We start from the raw sequence: 18,918 nt of genomic DNA on the forward strand, positions 1-18,918 counted from the left end.
TTTGTATTTAATCCAATATAATCAGAATTAGTGTGTTTTATACCTGGTAATTCCTAGGCAGCCTCTGGGGCTTGAAAAGGAATGATTTAGGATTAACACCCATTATTCCCCTTCAGCCACAGAAAGACCTGGAAAGCTTAACTTGAAACCAAAATTGTTCACATTGGATCTGTTAAAAGTTTAGAGGGCTGAAAAATTAGGACATCAGCACATGGAAGACTCAGTATGTTGACAGTCTAGAAAGAAACTCAAGGTTTCTCTGTAACCTTAACTCAGAGGAGGACAGAGACACATGAACAGTGTATTCTCTCTTCTGTCCATGATTATTGATGGAAGTAACGGTGTACATAGCCAGCACTTAACCCAGGTCAATCAGTGTTGCCCAAGACCTCCGTGATTTTCCATGGATTTCAACTCTGGGACCTACATTTGAGGACACGCTTACAGAGTTTAAAACCACAAACTTAAGTTATAAATTTTCTCCAAGCTGGCCGTTTCATACAAGTTTGGCTGGCTATTTTTGGCTGATCTCCCTTCCACAGCTGTTCTTCCCCCCAGGGGCTGCCTAGAGCCATGCTTGAGGCATACCTGATTTCACTACCAGGACAAGTCAGCAGAATACATCCATGCTTTAATGCAGCTCCAGAGATCTGACAGTTTCTTTTTTGGCTATACAGCCGGGTAGAACTAAAAGAGGACTTATGTCAAGATTTAGCGACGCTCACGAGCTGATCATGCAAAATAATTCAGTTTTAATACTTACTATCCAACTTTCCATCTTCTACTATTTGCAGTTGCAATGCTTTTGATTTGGCACTTAGTTCACTGTGAAGTAAAGGAAACTATGTTAGGCCTTCGCAGACGAGCACATTTTCCTTCCCACTTAGGTTTTCCTCTTTCCCGTTCTGGTTGCCAACACGCTAACTTTTCTTGGCCCGCACTAAGCCAGGCAATACAACTTGCTAATCGAGGCAGGCAGCACTACATGGCAGCACTGCTGGGCTGCTGGGCACGCTGCGTGCGTAGTGTCTTTTTGACCTCAGGTAAGACTGACTAAAGGGATCATAGTCAGAAAAACTTGGATTGCTTCTCTCCAGCACTGCTGCAGAAGTTTGATTGCCTAAAATTTCAAAGGCTTCTTTTCTCCTCAGTAGTTGACAAACACTGCCCTTCAAGCTGATGTTGGTCTCTAATCCAACTGCTACACCACAGCACTAAGAAGCTATTTTTTCCTGGCAGCATCAAATTTATAAGTCAAGATGCTGGAACAGGTCCAATCAACAACCCATTCAAAGATCTGGGGTATCCTGTCAAAGCAGGAAAGTGTCCTGCAAAAGCAGGATAGATGCCAGTAATTAAAAGTAGTTACAGTCTTATGTGAGAAGAGTCAGTATTACTTTTCCAAAATAAGACTCAAGGATGTTGCAAGATAACAAGAACTAGCTTCTGTGTGACAGAACTGACACGAACTATTAGCAGAATTACCGGCATGTGCAGTACTTCATAAGATGGACTAGACAATAGATACAAAACCTTTCCTCTAATTGAGACAGTGAAGCAAACTGGGTACCTACTGAGGAACCTTCCAGTAAAACTTGATTTTATAACCTTTTCAGTAAGGTGTTCTGCCAAAAACCTTAAGGACATGCATATATGTATTTTATTTTTGTGTGCCTCCGTTTCAGGATGGTGTGATCTTGGTTGCAGGCATCCCATCTCCATTAGATGCTGTGGGACATCATCTATGCAGCAGGTTTTAAGCTTTTCCCTGCCACTCCCATCCCGTCCTGCACCTCCAAAACTTGAAAGGAAGCACCTCAATGGTACTATTGCTGCTCTTCTCATGAAGCCAAAGCAGAGCCTGAGATGGCGGTCAGTACACTGGTCTTCAGACTGGTGGGTATTTTTGTTTTTGAAGAAAGAAAAGGGGGGAGTGGGGGGATGTGATCTTGAAAGAAGGTATGCAGCCAAATCCTGATCACTCATCTGTAAAAGTCCCCAAGCTTACCTCATGCACTTCTGAAAAGCAGCAAACGCTGTGGAAAACCCAGAATTATCCCTAGTGTCAAGGCCAAATTCCAGTCAACTTAATCACATCCTGCCTGCCCTCTCTCTGCACTTTCAGTTGGAAAGGGTATTATTCTGCCAAATTTCCTGTCCAAAATCGCTGGGAACATATCTCCTCTACAACACCGAGCATCGATGCTGTTCTACCAACAGATGGCTGAAGTGATTCACAGATCCAGTGGCTCAAGAACTTTGAGATACTCTAGAATAGAAAGCTGCTACAAAAGTGCATTTCCTGCCCCCCCCCCCCCCTATTGTGGAGGAGAAATCACAGCATGTTAATCCTTAAGTCTTGATGGCAGCACAGCACACTGTCACAGAATAACGTTGTCTGATCTGTGGCTTTCCACAAAAACTGTAGGTTCTCATAACTAAAACCAGACTTTAAAAATTGTTGGACTGTGCGTGTCTGAAGGAAGAGAGCTTCCTATCTGGTTTTCCACGTGACAGCAGGATGAGAAGCCATTGCACACACTTCCATCAGACAACATAAAAGGGTGGGGCCTTTCAGTATTCTTCTACAACATCAATTGTTCTTTGCTGACTATAGTGACTTCTATCATCTCCACCCCCTGCACACATGCAAAGGGGTCCGGTGTTCTCCAAGACCTGTACAACTTGTGATGACCAATCCTGACACCTTCCTTCAAATCAAGCAGCCCCCGTTGCTTTTCCGCTCAGCTCTCCTGTTTCTGCAGTACATGCTCCATAGCATTCACAGGCGCAGTCCAGCAGACTGCGATGAGGAGGCAGAAAAAGATCTGTGCACTGCACGCTCACTCCCCCTTCAAGTTGAGGAGGAGCACGCAGAAGTGCACAGCACTCCTCAAGGAAGAGAGCACTCAGCACGGACAGGCACAGGTCTGAATGCACACTCAGTTCTTCGTAAGCTAAGCTTCTGCTTTGCAAGAGAAGGAATGGATACAGTGGATGCCAGGCTGTGACTAGACAGTGATGAAAAATGTCACATGAAAACAAGCAGCATTACTCTCTGAAATACATTTAGAGAGAGAGAGAGAGAGAGAGAGAGAGAGAGAAATGGAACAGAGATGGGAGAGGAAAGCTACCGAGAGACTCCACTGCACATGAAGTGCCTCTCATTAATAATCTGGTAGGAAAAAAAGAACGCAGTATCTGCAGTATGTTGCATGGCAGCATCTCTACCCCACTCCCCTGGGAAGCTGCTTCTGCATGCCTGTGCGTGTGTTTAAAGCCACTAAAGAAACATCCCTCTGACCCACCCCACCATCAGGGACTCCCCCTTCCTCAACTTGTACAATACAGAAGCTACCAGATATTTCTGCTCTGCTGCTAGAAAGTGGAAATGAAAGTAGTTTTAGAACTGCTCACTTTTGACTTTGTTTACAGAAGCTGTGTGAATCACAGAATACCGTGCAGGCTGCCCAAAAGTCCCATTTTTGTTCTACAGAAAAAAATCTAGTTAGTTTTACACTCGCTTCGTAATCATAGCCACCATTCTTTTAGATGGTCAATTTTTTTGCACATTTACATTTCGCACTCAGGGAGGGAAGGGAGAGACATCAGATTTCCTCAAATGCACTTTTCAAGGTAAAGTGACTTCAAAACCTTGCTAACATTTTTTTTGGCACTGTATGAAAGAACAGGTGATTTATTATGCCTGTTACTGCTGTCATTTACTAGAATCAGATATCTACCAGGGAAGATCTAGAGACCTATTTGATCTCATATCCATGCAGAGTGTAATTAGATATCCTGAATTTCTGAGGCCACCCGACCGGACGTATTTCAAAATGGCATTCTTCCCTTAAAAACCTCACATAGTTTAAGTAAGAAAAGATGCTTTACTATAGAAGTCTTCTCAGTAGGTAAGTTACTTACAAGATAAACTCTTCCTTCCAAAAGAGATTTACAGCATTTTTGGCTACAGAGCTGGAAAACTTCTGCATAGGGTCATTCAACTGAACTATACACGCAAGGTTTGTGCTGCCTGTAAGGGCAAGAAAAATCAATATCCAGTTATTAGTATTTCATCCCCAGGAGGCACACTTAATCAAAAGAAAGCGAAGAACCCCCTTCCTTACATACTGCACTTTTGAACAGACTATTGGAAACACTTCCTCACCCACCCACAGAATAAATTTCTTCCCTCCCCTCCGTTTGTATACCATCTACATTAATGGCAATGGTCAAGATTGGGTCATCATCGTCCTATGCACAGTTCTACATAGTGTGAAACATGATGACCCGATTTAAATTCTGGCATGAAGCAAAAGAGTACAGGCATAAAAAGATCAAAAACGATGGGGAGACAACAAGGAGGTGGTGGTGTGGGTGTGATGGGAGGAGGGAGTAAAGTTGCTTTCAGTTGCTTAAAAAAACCCAGAAGTTTTCAAAGTTCCTACTGGCCACAGTCACAGCGGTTTCTTTGGACATCAAAGCAAGCTGCTTCTGCTAGCAAGTGAATGACAACAGTAGTGTTAATTAACAATGGCTTTGTGGACTGCAGTTTTTAACAAGTTCATGGCATTTTAGAGTACTGGTACAGAATTATCTCTACCTTGATCTTGGAATTTGATAGCGTGGCAAACTGACATATTAGACTAGTTATATTGCTGCTCCAAGGGGAAATAGTTTGCACAATGTGTTACTCTTAAAACAATTTATTTTGTATGGCTTTCACAGCATCAGAAATCATTTCAGTCCCAGGGTTCTAAAATATCAAGGAAAGCGGCAAAAAGTTCAGTATTGACTGCATGCAAAGCAAACAAAAGATATGCCGCCTCCAGTTCTCCAGAAGAATCTAGCTTTATATTTACTGTCACCAACTCTCAGTTGTCCTCCGGTGGTGCATCAGGGCTGTGGATGAGCCCTATCTGAGGCACAGAAGCAGCTCGGGCCTGGCAAGGTTATTAGAGGAGACAAAGCACTATGTACACACAGCTTATTTGGGATCCAAGCTAACCCTGGAGTAAGTAGTTTAGCTGCTTTCACAGCACGCCGAGCCTGAGTTAATGAACCTGGGGCAGTTTTCTGTTAACCCAGCCATATGTCTCTGCAGCCTGCTCTTGCTGCCAGCAGAGCTCAGCAGCCCAGGGCAGAAACGCCTGTATAGCTCTGCCTGAAATTACACCAGAGCCACTGACCGACTGATACTGAACAGGGTATTTCAACGTTTCTGCCCCGCACACCCTGGTGTACACAACTAACAATTTTTTCCTTAACAGCAGAAATTACTTCTGCCCTAGATGATACACCGTGGACCATATAGTACCAAATCTAGGATAATCTCTGTTTACATACACAAACTAAGGAGATAAAAATGGGCACAGCCCATAAGCAGAAGCCCGTTCTGCTACTGGTTACTCAGCAGTTGAACCAACACATCTCCAGCAAAGCCACAAGCTCCTATAAATCATGCTAGCACCCACGGTTTATAGGATGATAATGATCAAGACAGACAAACCGCTCCTCCCCAACCCTCTATGTATCTATGCAGGTTAGCCTGCAATATTGCACACTCTTATTGAGTCTCAGAGTTACAACAGGATAATTAATTATTGCTGCAAGACAAGGCCAGGAAAAGCGAAGGGAACAATAATTAAAAGGCAGCAAGCTATGTCCAGAAGCTAGCATCTTCCCAGCTGTGCAGTACTTCCACTGGAACCCAACTAAGAAGCTTTATTTCTCGTACTCAGTTCCAAAGCGTTTACACTCCCAGAGATGCTAGGGAACCAGCAAAATTCCCTCCATCTCCTTTTAGAAGAGCAAGTGGTGATTTTGCCTCTCAATATCTGGGTTCCCAAAGTAGAGCACATTAATTGTCCCCTCTTCCTCTCATTTTCAGGGAGGGGGCAGAGAGGCTTCCCATAAGATGAATCCTCTGTTGCATGCAGTGTAGGCACATAAAGCCATCTCATCTCATGAGTTTTAAAGGCGGCCGAAATGATCTGCTCTTTTGGAAAGCTCAGTTTGCACTACAAAATTGTAGAGTAATAACAAATACTGAATGAGGTTTTCCTGCAATCTACAGTTTCCAGCAGAGTTTTATTTATATAGGACATTTCACTGCAAAGAGTTCCAGAACTGCTATAAAAATAATTTGTTTTTAAAAAACAGTCTGCAGAAAGTTACAGGGGAATCACTTCCAATCAGGATGAGCAAAGCAGCATTATGCAAGAGTCTGGGGCAGAAACTTATTACATCTAACTGAAAAAAGGAGTATAGCAAGTAGGACATATTTATCCAAAACTAGTGCCTTGCCCAATTTAGCAGCCACAAGCTTCCATTAAAAAGACTGTTATGGAATTGTTAGTGACCATAAACAACAGAGCCTCAAATTTGTATTTCCACTGACAAAATCTGAAATACGCTTGCTTGTGCCCCAATCAGTGATGCAAGCATGCTTGCACTTAGAGAAGTCTCAATACTTGTCAGACAGGCTTGGTGCTGCTTTCCAAAACCAACAGTGCAACTTCACTAGGCAGTGACCTCCTTTTTGGCTTCATTCGCCACTTGCAAGAGGTACTCCCTTCCCTACTCACAGAGGTACTTTATTAGGGGGAAAAAATCCCCAACAACAAAACACCACCTTTGAGGAGAGTTTACACAGAGGAGGAGAGTTTTAGATAAATCAGCAAATTGCTCAAAAGTAAAGAAAAGCAGCTGTAAAAATAAGGTAATACCGAACCAAACCAATGTCATTGCTAGCAGTTAACGGAGAGCTGAATTTCAGCCCCTCATCTTGGGTACACCAAAAGTGGTAAGTTTTAGAAATTAAAACTAAAATCCAGAAAATAATCAACCAACTTTATAAATATGCTCATTTCAATTTGTTTTCAACAATGATGGATTTTTTTACAAGAAGATCAAGATGTTTAAATACTTAAATAAACCAAAACATACATAGTTTTGTACAAGCATGACTAAGTCTGTTTCTCAGAGTACAGCAATTTCTTACACCTTCATTTGAGAGAAGGCTGTAACCCAGAACTTCCAAATTATTTCAGCCAAAAGGAAAAGAAAAACCCAGCCCTGCTTGAAAACAAGCAGCATCGCATAGGCTACGTTACCTGCAGCACTGTGATCAGTTAGGTTTACTGTGATGTTCTTTACCAGCAGTTTGAGTTCATGAGCCCTTGGAGGTTTAGGCGGACTAGTGCCCTGAGGGAGAAGGCTTGTGTTCTGTACATTCTATGAAAAGCAAGCAGAACAAGAGGGATCACGCATATGCAAATACAAAATACCTTTAACTTCTGTCACATCAATATAGGGAAGCAGACATGTGATGGGGTGTAACATCAACAGATAGCCAGACAGGAGTGATGATCACAAAGCCTTCAGTGCCAAAAGCTATGTTGTTTTAAAGAATGCATTCCAGTTGTTTCTGATCACCGAATGGTGTTAAACTTACTCATTTGTAAGTCATTAATATATAATAAAAACACGAAGCAGAAGGACACTTCTCAAAAGATTTAGGCAGGAATAAGACTTACCTGAACCTCCTTTATATCTGTAGGCCTTGTACTCAACACTACAGATGGAGAAACTGAGCTAAAGAGGTTCTTCAAAACATCTCTGAGCGTTTCAGATATTGCACATGTCCCTGCTGTCTGTCCCTAAGAAGAAACAAACAATCATGTTTCTCAAAACTCAGAAGAAAGAAGTTAAGGCAAAAATTAATTTGGTGTATCTAAACCACCAAAGCTATCAAAGACTAACTTTGTCAGAAGGAGACATGGTTTCTGTTGCCAACAACAAAATGTAACAAGATCATGCAAATAATTACTTAAATTTCTATATTATGCATTAAAGGAAAACCAGAAATATACACTGAAAAAGTCACATACTGTTCTGAGATTTAGGAAGGCACAGCTATTAGCCACAAAAACAGAAGTTTCATTAACAGTTTATATCTTACGATGGTGTTTTAAAGTTTTTGTACTGCTTTGCACCTCACTGAGAGAGCAGATCAGGTCGTCAGATAAGCAGATCGGTACTGTTCCACTGATTTAATGGGAGTTATATCAGCTTGCAACAGCTGAGAAGAAGCTAATCCTGTGCTGCACTGAAAAAAATATTACAGCATCTCTTGAAGGTCTTCAACCTCGCTGAAAAGTGCACTGTACGGACAGATAGTCATGCTGCTCTGGGGGACCGACTCGTACGTTTGTCCATTCAAAAATCACATCGCAATCTGCGCCTAGCACCACTATCTCAGGGATCAGAACAGACCACAGATTTTGCTTACGCACATAGCTTCACATGACTAATTGTAAGGTGTATGAGGATGGTGAACCACCCCTGCCCTCCCTGTGCTCCTGGGGAAGCCTGCTTCCTATGTCACGCTCCTCAGAAAGTCTCTTCTGCTCAGTTACCTACAGGGAGTGGATTTTTAAATTAAGCTATCACAGAAAGGGCAGTCTGGTACCCAACTGCTCTGAAGGTAGCACAGGAGAAATCTCAGTGAGGTGTCTTTTCTAAATAAAAGATTGAAGTAGGAGACAAAGATCTGACCTAAACAACAGAGGACTCATCTGTCTTTTCTCACCTGATACCACAACTGACAGACTTTACTATTACAGAACAAGCCTTTAAAAGAAAGGGAACTGATTTACAGGTGCAGATACAGAATAGCTGGAGAATGCAATAATCACACAAAGAATTAAAAAGGTACCCTTCTGCATGCTGCTGTCTGACGGGAGTGTGCGTACAACCGGAGTGCCATGGCCAACAAACAAGGCCCTGCTGCAAAGACAAGGCACGCTGATGACAAGGACACCCAATTTGTACCAGCAGGCAGATCAAGTGGGGGACTGAAGGCCTAATCCTGCTAGATTGCTTTGATAACTCTGTGGCTGTGCACCACCAGCGTTCAGCGCTACCTGACCCACGCTGGTGCAGCCACGCAGCACAACGAAGCCTCCAGGCAGTAACAGCTCAAGCCTCCAACAACTGCATCTCCGCAAACGCGGCAGAGCGCAGGCTTTGCTCTGCCACGCCGGACACCCTGGACCATGCTCCTCCGTTACAGAGAGCTCTCGGCACGAGAGGCAATCTGTCATTTCAAAAGCCTTGATCCTTTCTTAGGTGTAGGAGAATGATCATGCAATGACTTCTGCGCTCCTAAAGGTATGCCTCCAGCTTGCACAACAGGTCAGACAGATTTGGAGTTACAGCCCTTTCCCAATTACCCAAGGGTTACAGAAACATTTAGGGTGTTTCATAAAAATCCCAGGAATGCTGTGTACAGAAATCCTGTTTCACTGCTTTCTTACCTAACTGCCCTTTGATGACAGGTCGCTACGGTTCAAAACATACAACAGCATCAACCAGTCCCACAGAAACTCTGGTTTGTTCACACTGTGCTCCCTCAAACAACCGCCAAGGAAAGAGGCAGCGGCACATTTCTGCAACTTACAGATAATGCTCTTTTACTTTAAAAAATATTAAGGTAAATTAGGCTGTCTAAAGCCTCAGTTTCGGCAATTTCATTACTTACGTTATTTACATGAGCGGATAAATCACGGTTAGTTTTCACTGGTTTGGAGGTAATTTCCCTCCTCTGCCCTTACCTAAATGCTGTTTGATGAAGAACACTGTCAAATTGTAAAATCCCAGCTGCCTCTCGCTTTGCCATCAACCTAATCTGACATTTGTTATTTAACGGTAACAACAGCAACGATAGTCAGTGGACTTCTACTCATAGGTATTTTCTGATGTTTCCATAGTTATTTGGAAAGCAGTTTGGTTGAAGAGCCTCCTGTCAGCCCAAATTCATATTTAGCCATCCTTATTTGGAAAGTAATGCTCCATCACGACACCCTCTACAAGGCAAGCCATAATGGCTTAACTGCCAACCAAAAAGGCTCAAGACAACACGTTTTACTTTGGGTTTGACATGGGCTAGGAGCGTACAGCCAGCTACCGTGGCCAGCCTGGGGCACACCAGCACATGAAGTCACAGTAGCACAACTGCATGCAAACCCAAGCCCTGCCAGTCAGCCAGGTTGCCAAACGCAATTCAGGTTCACCCAGCTATTCTTAACAGAAAATAGGTTATTATATCCACCTTGTCTGACTGATGGCAAAGCCACCGTGCAGGTAATCACAAGCTATTAAAGGCATTTATTTGTACATACAATATGGCTTCCAAAAGAGGAAAAAACAAGTCACAAAAGCTGACATTTAAGTTTAGGAGCTGAAGTAATTTCCGAGGTGTAGGTTGCTCACAGGTTTTAGCTCTTTGTTTATTGCCTCCCCTCTTCCCTAAGTGCTAACAGAAGCTTCAAAGTGAAAATAAAGCCCTTAACTATTAAGAACTTAACAGGCTCATTTTAAAAATGTGGGCAAAGCACAGCAAGGTACAACTCCTTTGCAGCACTGGACTCAGGCGTCTCTCAAAAAGCAGGTTGTGAAGTCCAGTGAAGTCCAGTGACTGTACCAGAGTCATCGGCATTTGCCAGTAAGTACTTAATGTCTGTTCAATATGTGGATAATCAGCATGCCACCCCAACACATGAAGGTCATTTACACTGCTACGCATGCACAATAAAATCTACATTAAAACACTCTTCAAAAGACTTGTCAGTCTTTAGTTTTATGAGTTTCACATTTTTGTGTACAAAACCTGTGGTAATAAATTATTATGATTCTAGGTCACTCAGTACAGGTCTTTAGAAGCAGCTCTACTATACAATAAATGTATTTTTTAACGAGGCCTTCAGTCAGAAAAACAACTTCACAAAACACAAGCAAGTGTTCACCCATTGTTCTAAGAAAGGCTTAAGTCACGACGTTTGTGCCAAAAAAAATATAATTGTGAAGAGTCAAAGGCAGAACAGAGTCTCAGTCATGAAGAAACTCTTTCAGGGGATGTCCCAGTAAAAAACCCCCAATGAATCAGTGTTTATATACTAAGATAAGATGCAATTCCAAAAGCATCAAGATATTTCTAGATCACCCATTGTTTCCTTAAATAATTGTATTTTTTCAGAGCTGTTTCTGAACTATTGTTGCCAGATTTCACAATTGATTGAAGTTAAGGAAGGGGCAACTTTGTAATTACTTTGATGGGAATATAATTACAATTGGGTTTTTTTGTTATTTTAGAAGTGCTCTGAGAGAAGGTATTTAGGACATTTTTCACACCTTTGAATTTGGATGAAAAACGTTCCTCAAGTCATTTGTCTGTCAAATACAGACCTGATTTATCTTTAATGCTTCAGTAATCTTGAGAAATGCTCCTAGATTTCAGAGATGTAGGGTTTTGACGGATGAGCCATGGCAGATGTCACTGAAACAGTTCAAGACGGCACTGCCGACAGGTAACTGCTCCATGCTTCTACCGAAGGCAGCCAGCAGAAAGGAACAGGCATTTTTTGCTTCAGCTCTTCCAGCCTCACCTGATACCTTATCTCTAGACACTTCTACTGCTATCCTAAAACATTACACTGGGTTTTTCACCGAAGGGATGGAGACTCATCTTCTCTACCATTACAACAAATAAAACTTACTGACTGACCTCCTGCACTGTTGGCTGGATTTCAAAGTTGGTTTCATTGGCGTTAATGAGGAACCACTCAACTTTGACGTCTTCTCCTTTGTCTTTCACATAGAGCTGAAGCTGTGGATAGGAAAGCAGTTATTGGAGAGTGTTCTGGTGTCCTGTAAAGAAATTGTAAGTCAAGCTCCACACTAAGCCTCGCCAAAGGAAGAATGATACCAGTTTCTGAGTAAGTAAATTCAAAGTGACTGTCTAAGAAGGCAAAAATTACTTAAGCCTTGAGAGTGCATGTCAGTCAAAAAAGGGTATTGTTCCATACATCTGAGTAGTCTACCCAACGTGTTATTTATCCAGAGTCTCCTAAAGAGGCAGCTTAATTTATGAATTTATCACTTTTCCCAGAGGGAAACTGTAATATTATTACACGTTTTACCGGAGTTAACATGAATTTGTATGCATTTTGCAAACAGGAGGTTCAGTTCAGCTGCAGGATGAGACGTAACAAAAGGAAGAGAAGAGAGAACTACATTTAACACTTTACCTGCAAGTGAACTGGAGACAATTTCACGCTGTACGACTGACCTTCTGCAGCCGTGGGCGAAGTATGTGAGACAGTGACAACAAATTTAACGGAATCTCCCACAACATTACAAGAAACCACCTAAAGAAATGAAAGGGGGAAAAACAAATTAGTCTTCAGAAGAAGGTTTGGTGAAGGCAAGAAAGGAACTAAGGAAAGGAAGGACCTTAAGCTACCAGAATTATGCTAAATTTTGTAGGTGGGAGATTTCTAAGCAATTTAATTAACATCCCTACCTCCTTCTGTACATTCACTTCCAAAAACCATAGTTCAAGTGTTTGCTTCTGGACACAGAATTTAATACCTGGAAATTCTGGTACTTTCCAAAAAATTTCTTTTGCATTGTTATCCAATACAAAAGTCATTCCTCACCTGACAAAGACTCCTTTGCATTTCACATCTATTAAAAGCTCAAAGATCACAATTTTGCATAAGGGAGAGGAAGAAGTCTGTTCTTCATCCTCTTCTGCTCCGAACTAAGTAGCCTACCATAGGACAGCTGGTTTTACCAAACAATATTTGGTTTAGTGGTATCCTACAAATGCGAAACTTTGGCATAACCCTGCTGCTGCAGAAGAGGATTTTGTCTGAGTAATTCCAGTTCCCCGTGGGGTCGGAAGGGGCAGGAGCCTTTAAAAGTTTATTCAAGTCTTTGACCAAACCAAGAAAGGCCCTGAAATTTGGTGACAAAGCTAAATGTCTAGGAAAAGTTTGTATGCCACTTGACTGCAATAGACTTCGTTGAGTACACTCCCTCACTTCTATGAGCAGTAATATAACTTGTTATCACATTGAGTTTACAGACACTGAATGGTTTTTCCTCCTTCTCCTCTGCAAACTGACTGAGGTGCTGGAGCTGCCGTGCAAAATTCCGATAGTGTGCAGAAAGTGCCTGGCAGCACAGGAAAACCCCAAGTACAAAAGTCAGAAATCACTCCTTACGCCAAAGAAACTCACTTTGCCAACAGCTCTGCTGGTTAAAGACAGCTGCTTGTCACTGTCCCTCTGTGGTTACTGTCCCCACAGCCCCACTGTTTGAAAGGATAGCTGAGCCCTCCTTAGATTGACTTGGGCAAAGTTAACCAGATTAATGCAATGCGAAGACAAATAATTCGCTGCAAGATTTGTTTGACGGAAACTCTGCATGTATTAAATTATGTTTGCGCACTTACTGCTTCACTTATGGCAATGGATTGAAGCTGAAGGCTTTAAAATGAATCTTGTACCTTCTGGAAGATCCTTATCAGTCTCTCCTTAAATATATTTCATCTCCCTGGGCTCTACAGCATACATTTTAAGAAGCACCAGAGCACTATCAAGGGCTTCAGAGCACATCCATTAAGATAGAGACTTAATTACAAGGGAACGGGGGGGAGGGGGTGGATGTGACAAATAAAAATCCCGACCACACCCACAAGCAACAAGATTTGCCTCTTCAGGTTTGTCTTCTGCAAATTATAGTTTAGAAGTGGACAAATCAGTTTCCCTCACCTCTCCCCTTCCCCAAAGTCTAAATTCCTTCAGAAGTGATTTCTGACCTTTAATCCTATACAACACGAACACCCACTATTATAATATAAAGGATTTTTAAGCATTTTTAATAGCTAACAAGACCAAAGAGCCGAACTGCTTATTTTACTTGTAGTTGAGTAGAAACGCAGAATCACTCCTTTCATTCACGAGGATGGATTGGCATGGTGGCTCTTTAAAGACTTCGAAAAGGAAAAGGTTCTTCCCTCTTTTTTGAGGGCAGAGGAGGGCAAAGGACAGGTCTGATTCAAAAGCTGCTGACACTTGCATGTCCTAAATGCAGTGCCTTATCATGCATGCACATTTCATCCACACATGCATAGGAAGTTCAGTGCATTCAGAGCAAGTTGGACTTGCTGTATATGTGATGCAGAGCCATTCGTCCGGAATTTCTGGATGTCTAAGAGCCGAGGTTGCCAGGTACGTGGTTGATTACTGCTTAAAAAAAGAAGTGCGGCAGGAGAGTCGGTAGATGAGTTCATGTGCCACTTTTTTCTTAACCGTGTTTACTTCTAAGGAAAGGATGGAAACAGACACTGCAGGTGGTGGAACTTCCACTCTTCTTTCTACATCTTGTCAAGAGATGCTAAATCCATTTTTTTCATATTTGTACCTTTAGTTCAGGAGCCCAAACCAGTAGGGTTTGGGCTTTTAGTCTCCTTGATTAATTTATTTTCTGCCAAAGACAACTACCAAGCCCTACTCCCCTTCTCCCCTCACTTTTAATAAAATAACTGTGGTCTTCAGGTACAGAGGTCTGTTAATTTTTAATCCAATCAGAAAAAGGAGTGGTTCCACATTTGTCAACGGAAAATAATATGTCTTTATATCAGGTGAATCCCTTAGTTCTGGGAGCAGGATGCATTATGGAGTCAGAATACTGAGAGAAGTAGAATTCTGGGCTAGAATTGGAAGAGAAAGCAATTCTGTTTTCATCTAAGATGCTGCCACAAGTGGTGAGAAGTTGATTAAAGAGACGGTAACTGCCACTTCCCCTTTTAAGTTACATTCTTTTAGAAGTGTAGCAGATGATTTTGATAGACCAGAGCAGAAATATGTAGGTCATTTTCCCCAGAACAGTCACACGAAGAAAAATACTGAAGCTTCCTGTGCTACACTCCTCTTCCTCCATGCCCCCTTCCAACCTGCTTCCTCAAATTTATTTTCTCTGCACAGACGAAGAGCAGGAGAAGGGAGGGTCAGGCAAAGCACCCCTTTCTGGTCGACAGGGGAGAGAAAGAGGGAGGATAGATATTCACAAGAAAGCAGTAGCACCTGGACTACTGGGAAGGGAGTTGCTCTTCATTTATCTTCCTCATCTCTCTCTCCCATCCCTCCTTACCAGGGACATCCCCAGTCATCAACACGTTGTGTTGTAGAGTCTAGAAAACCTGTCATTTTTATAACAAACTGCTCTTTAAAAATTAAGCCCTTGCACCACCGCACAGCAGCTGTGGCCAGCTAATTCTGGACTCCCAGAGGGGTCACACCCCAGCTCTCTTTTGTTATCTCACATCTGGACAAGCAAGACCTCCTAAACGAGCAGAAATAGGGTGAGGTGAAGTAGCAGCACGAAGAAACCAGGACTCTTCTACCAGCAAGACCAAGGTATTTTCTCCCTCCAGCACCTCCATAGCTCTAGCCTCCCCTGGCACAAACACCCCATCACCAGCCAAGATCTCTCTGTGCACTTTGGGGATCTCCCATGGAAGGGGTTCCCAGCCCTTCCTCAGGTGCCTTCACTGGAAAGGCTGCGCCCCTGCTCCTTCTCAGCCCCCTGCCATCCCTCCCCACACTCAGCTGACTCCTGGCACTTCATCACCCCCATGCCAGGGTTATTCTTGCTATGTGCTCAACACCCTCCAGCCTTGCCCCTCGCCTGCCTCCATCCCTGACCACACTAGCCCACGATGTGGGTGAGCTGCCGTGGCAAACCCCCCCGAACGGCTGGGCTTTGTTCCCTGCCTGCCCAACACTGGCACCCAGCCCCAATGAGCTGCAGGTGCTGTAACACGCCTTGCTTATACATATCTAATATTGTTGGTACAATTATCCTAAAAAATCTCTCTTTCACATAAACAACTGCAGGAATGAAGGAGACTGAACAAGCACTACAGTTGGAGTAAGACAAGTATTTTTCTGAGACACTCAAGCGTCCAAACTTGTGTACCCACAACTATTAAAGCCCTTCCCCCTGCTTTGCCCTCCCCCTCTATATCTTGACTTTTTCCCTTTGCGGTTCCTCTGGACAGAGCTGCAAAATTTCAGTTTCTTTCCTTCCTGAAGCAGCAGCAGAGGATGCTTTATCTCAAGGAGAACCAGAGTGCCTCTGCTCCTCACACGTGGTGTCCTCTTGCCTTGAGAGGTTTCAGTTTTGGCACTGGCACCACAGCGATTTGTGCATTACACATGGCCTCTTCGTTAGTCCTCTGGGACAGTCGTTCTCCCTCCCCTCTCCACATGCGGCAGTAGGTCCCCTCCCATGGCCGAGTGGAGGGTGAAGGGCCATGACTTCAGGGGGGAGTTCTGACAGCCCTGCTGGGGAAGGTCTTCTTCGCCTTCCCCAGGCCCCGACCGCATCATGTGTGCATGTAAAACTCTCAGCATTACAGGCCTCGATACTGCTTTTTTTTCTGTAAGGAAATCAGTTTTACTGCACTTGGTATTTATTTCCAGAAAGAGCAGGTTACTCAAGGTTACTCAGTAGTATGTAAGTAATATAAACCTTTAACAATTTGCACAAGAAAATGAGTATATACCATGAGGCAGTCACACAGTGAAAGCTGCCTTTATCTCAACTGTAGGGACCAGCATGCCATTAGATTCAGGACCCCCACAATTTCCCATGTTTGTTTTGGAGTCCTACTCTGAGAAGCAGAAGGCTCTTTTTTTGGCATGGAAAACTTATCTTATCAATGGCCACACAGCAGTTTGTGTGCTCAGCTTAAAACCTCACCATAAGAAAATTTTCCAGTCAGAAACTTCTGCCTTTTGATAGTTGTAACACTCAGCTGTTCAGAAGAAGAATTACATGATCTTCCTTGGTTACCAGAGCCTATGCATTAACTTCTTGAGGGGGTTTCTGTAGCTTCTTCACCAGTTCCTCTTTACCCAAGCAGTTTACCCAGTGGCACAGACTAACTGAAGGAGAGAAGATAAATGCAATGGCTAACCCAGGCACAGCTAAGGGTGGATTTTCAGAAGCTGGTATCAAAGCAAATTTGCCTGCACATATAATGAGACAACCCCGGAACAGTTCTCCAAAACAATGGTAAACACCAGGGTGAAGGCAGGGTGAGTGATGGAATGTGTGCAGGAGAGAGAGAGTTACCATGTCAGCAACAGAAACAAAGCAGATACTGATAAAACATGGATTTATCCACTCCTTTGAGACCGACAGACATACAGATTCAAAGAAGTGGAAAAAAGGGGAGGGGGGATAAAACAAACAAGCAGGCAGTACAAGGAGACAGGAAAGGAAGAATTTTCAATCCACCTGTCAAGTTAAGTGAATATCAAATGGTGCAAGGACAGGAAGCGGTACTTATATTTAAGAAGGGAGAAAATAAATACGTGCCAGAAATAGACTTGCTAGTTTGGCCTCACTAACACACAAGTCTTTACAAACCATTTGAGAGACAGCATAGCTGAAGACGTGGAGACCTACAGAAGACAATAAAACACAGGAGAGGTTTGCCTGTTTGTGCTACAGTAGCTTGGAGAGAGACTCAGTTGCAGAGACACAGGCACATCGTGCCATTGGGGTGCTGAGGCATCCCTGACCCCCGCGCCGAGCTGGCAGATGTGGCACAAACCTACAGGAGGCCCGCACACATCTGAAGTAGCAGCTGGAAGACAGGCAGGCGACCTGACAGTGCCAAAACCAGTATTATCTCCACTGAAGCAGACAAATTCCCACCTTGATGTCTTCCTTCAACAAGACATGCAGTTCTTAAGTAGGTTAGATCCATTATGTTGTCTTGTCTATTTTAGTAGGGTCACCCCCCTGGTAATTAAGCTTGTACTCCATCATTCCCATATTAAGGTGAATGGGGATGTGTCTGAAAGGGGGAGGACAGTACAGTGAGCAGGGAGGTGAAAGCTGGAAGCAAGTTACAAAGGAGCCTGTCAGGCACCGACCCTATTGCATAGTTAACGTCCAAAATTCCTCAAGAGAAATCTGAAGGAAAGCGTGACGGTGAGGAAAGCAAGCTGGGAATCAGCAATATAAAGGAAGATCAGGACATCACACAGAAAAGTTGAAAAGCCTTGAAGACTAGAAGGGAAATGCAATTCAAAATACAGAGCGTGTGTGTATGAGAATTAACAAGTATTACTGCTACAAAGGGTAACTTATCACTGCGAGAACACCAAAGGAAGAGAGAACTGAATGGATCAAGTCAGTCACAGCGTGAAGCAGCCACAGGAGACAGAGATCAGAAGCCTAAAATGCATCAAGAAAGTACTTTCAGAGACACAAAGAAGCAGTAATCTCCTTGCATGGTGAGACCTCACCTGTAGTGCTGTGTGTCACTTCAGCCACCAAGTTCAAGAAAATGGATTTAACTGGAGATGCTGCAGAGAATGAGTGCACAGGAGTGACTTATGAGGCAGGACAACATCGTGAAAGGAGACTTAAGTAACAACTTATTTAGCCAAGGTAAATAAAGGCTGGAAGGAAATATAATTCCTTCACGACGTATTTACTGACAGCAAGCACCATGGAAGAAAAGTAAATACATTAAGGATAAAGAATTATATTAATACAGAAACTAAAAAAACAAAACCAAAACAAAAAACCAACAGGCAAAAAAGCTGCATGGGCCATGATTCCACTCAGGCTTGTAAAAAAAAACCCAGTCATTAAAGCAGCAAAGCTCCAGGACAGCTTTTCAAGCAGAACAGGGAGTTAAAAGACAATAGGAACTGCACGTGATGGTCAGGGCAGTTCACCCCACCAAAAATAATCAGAAATAAACACATGTACGTAACTACGAACGAGTCCCAGTTAGTACTGTAGCAGCGACGATGAGAAACCAGTCTTCCCTGGAGCAGAAAACAGCCTTTGCTACACAATGGCTCTACCTGCTTCAAACCAAGTGGAACTGGAAGCCCCGACGCCCCAGCGCAGCACGAATGCAGGCTGCCACCTCGCAGCAGGGTGGCTGCAAATGAAGGGATACCAAGATGAAGCTACGACAGCTGTGTGGGAGAATAAGACCTTTTTGGGCGTGCTGCACAGCTCATGGGAAAACAA

General features: G+C 43.2%; 1 protein-coding gene across 2 annotated transcripts in view; it reads right to left on the reverse strand.

Moving 5' to 3' along the window:
- C2CD2 (C2 calcium dependent domain containing 2) overlaps positions 1-18,918 on the reverse strand; it is a 43,449-nt gene that overhangs the window by 17,756 nt on the left and 6,775 nt on the right. The window contains exons 3-8 of one of the 2 annotated variants that reach the window (XM_075519091.1): positions 12,093-12,212; positions 11,570-11,671; positions 7,542-7,664; positions 7,119-7,239; positions 3,928-4,036; positions 764-825 (exon numbers count right to left, since the gene is read on the reverse strand). In XM_075519091.1, the coding sequence (XP_075375206.1) occupies positions 764-825; positions 3,928-4,036; positions 7,119-7,239; positions 7,542-7,664; positions 11,570-11,671; positions 12,093-12,212 (637 nt within the window). The remainder of the gene's footprint in view (positions 1-763; positions 826-3,927; positions 4,037-7,118; positions 7,240-7,541; positions 7,665-11,569; positions 11,672-12,092; positions 12,213-18,918) is intronic. The other variant, XM_075519098.1, reaches the window with a different exon arrangement.

Source organism: Mycteria americana, chromosome 1 (assembly GCF_035582795.1).
Source record: "Mycteria americana isolate JAX WOST 10 ecotype Jacksonville Zoo and Gardens chromosome 1, USCA_MyAme_1.0, whole genome shotgun sequence".
In the NCBI taxonomy this organism is placed as follows: Eukaryota; Metazoa; Chordata; class Aves; order Ciconiiformes; family Ciconiidae; genus Mycteria; species Mycteria americana.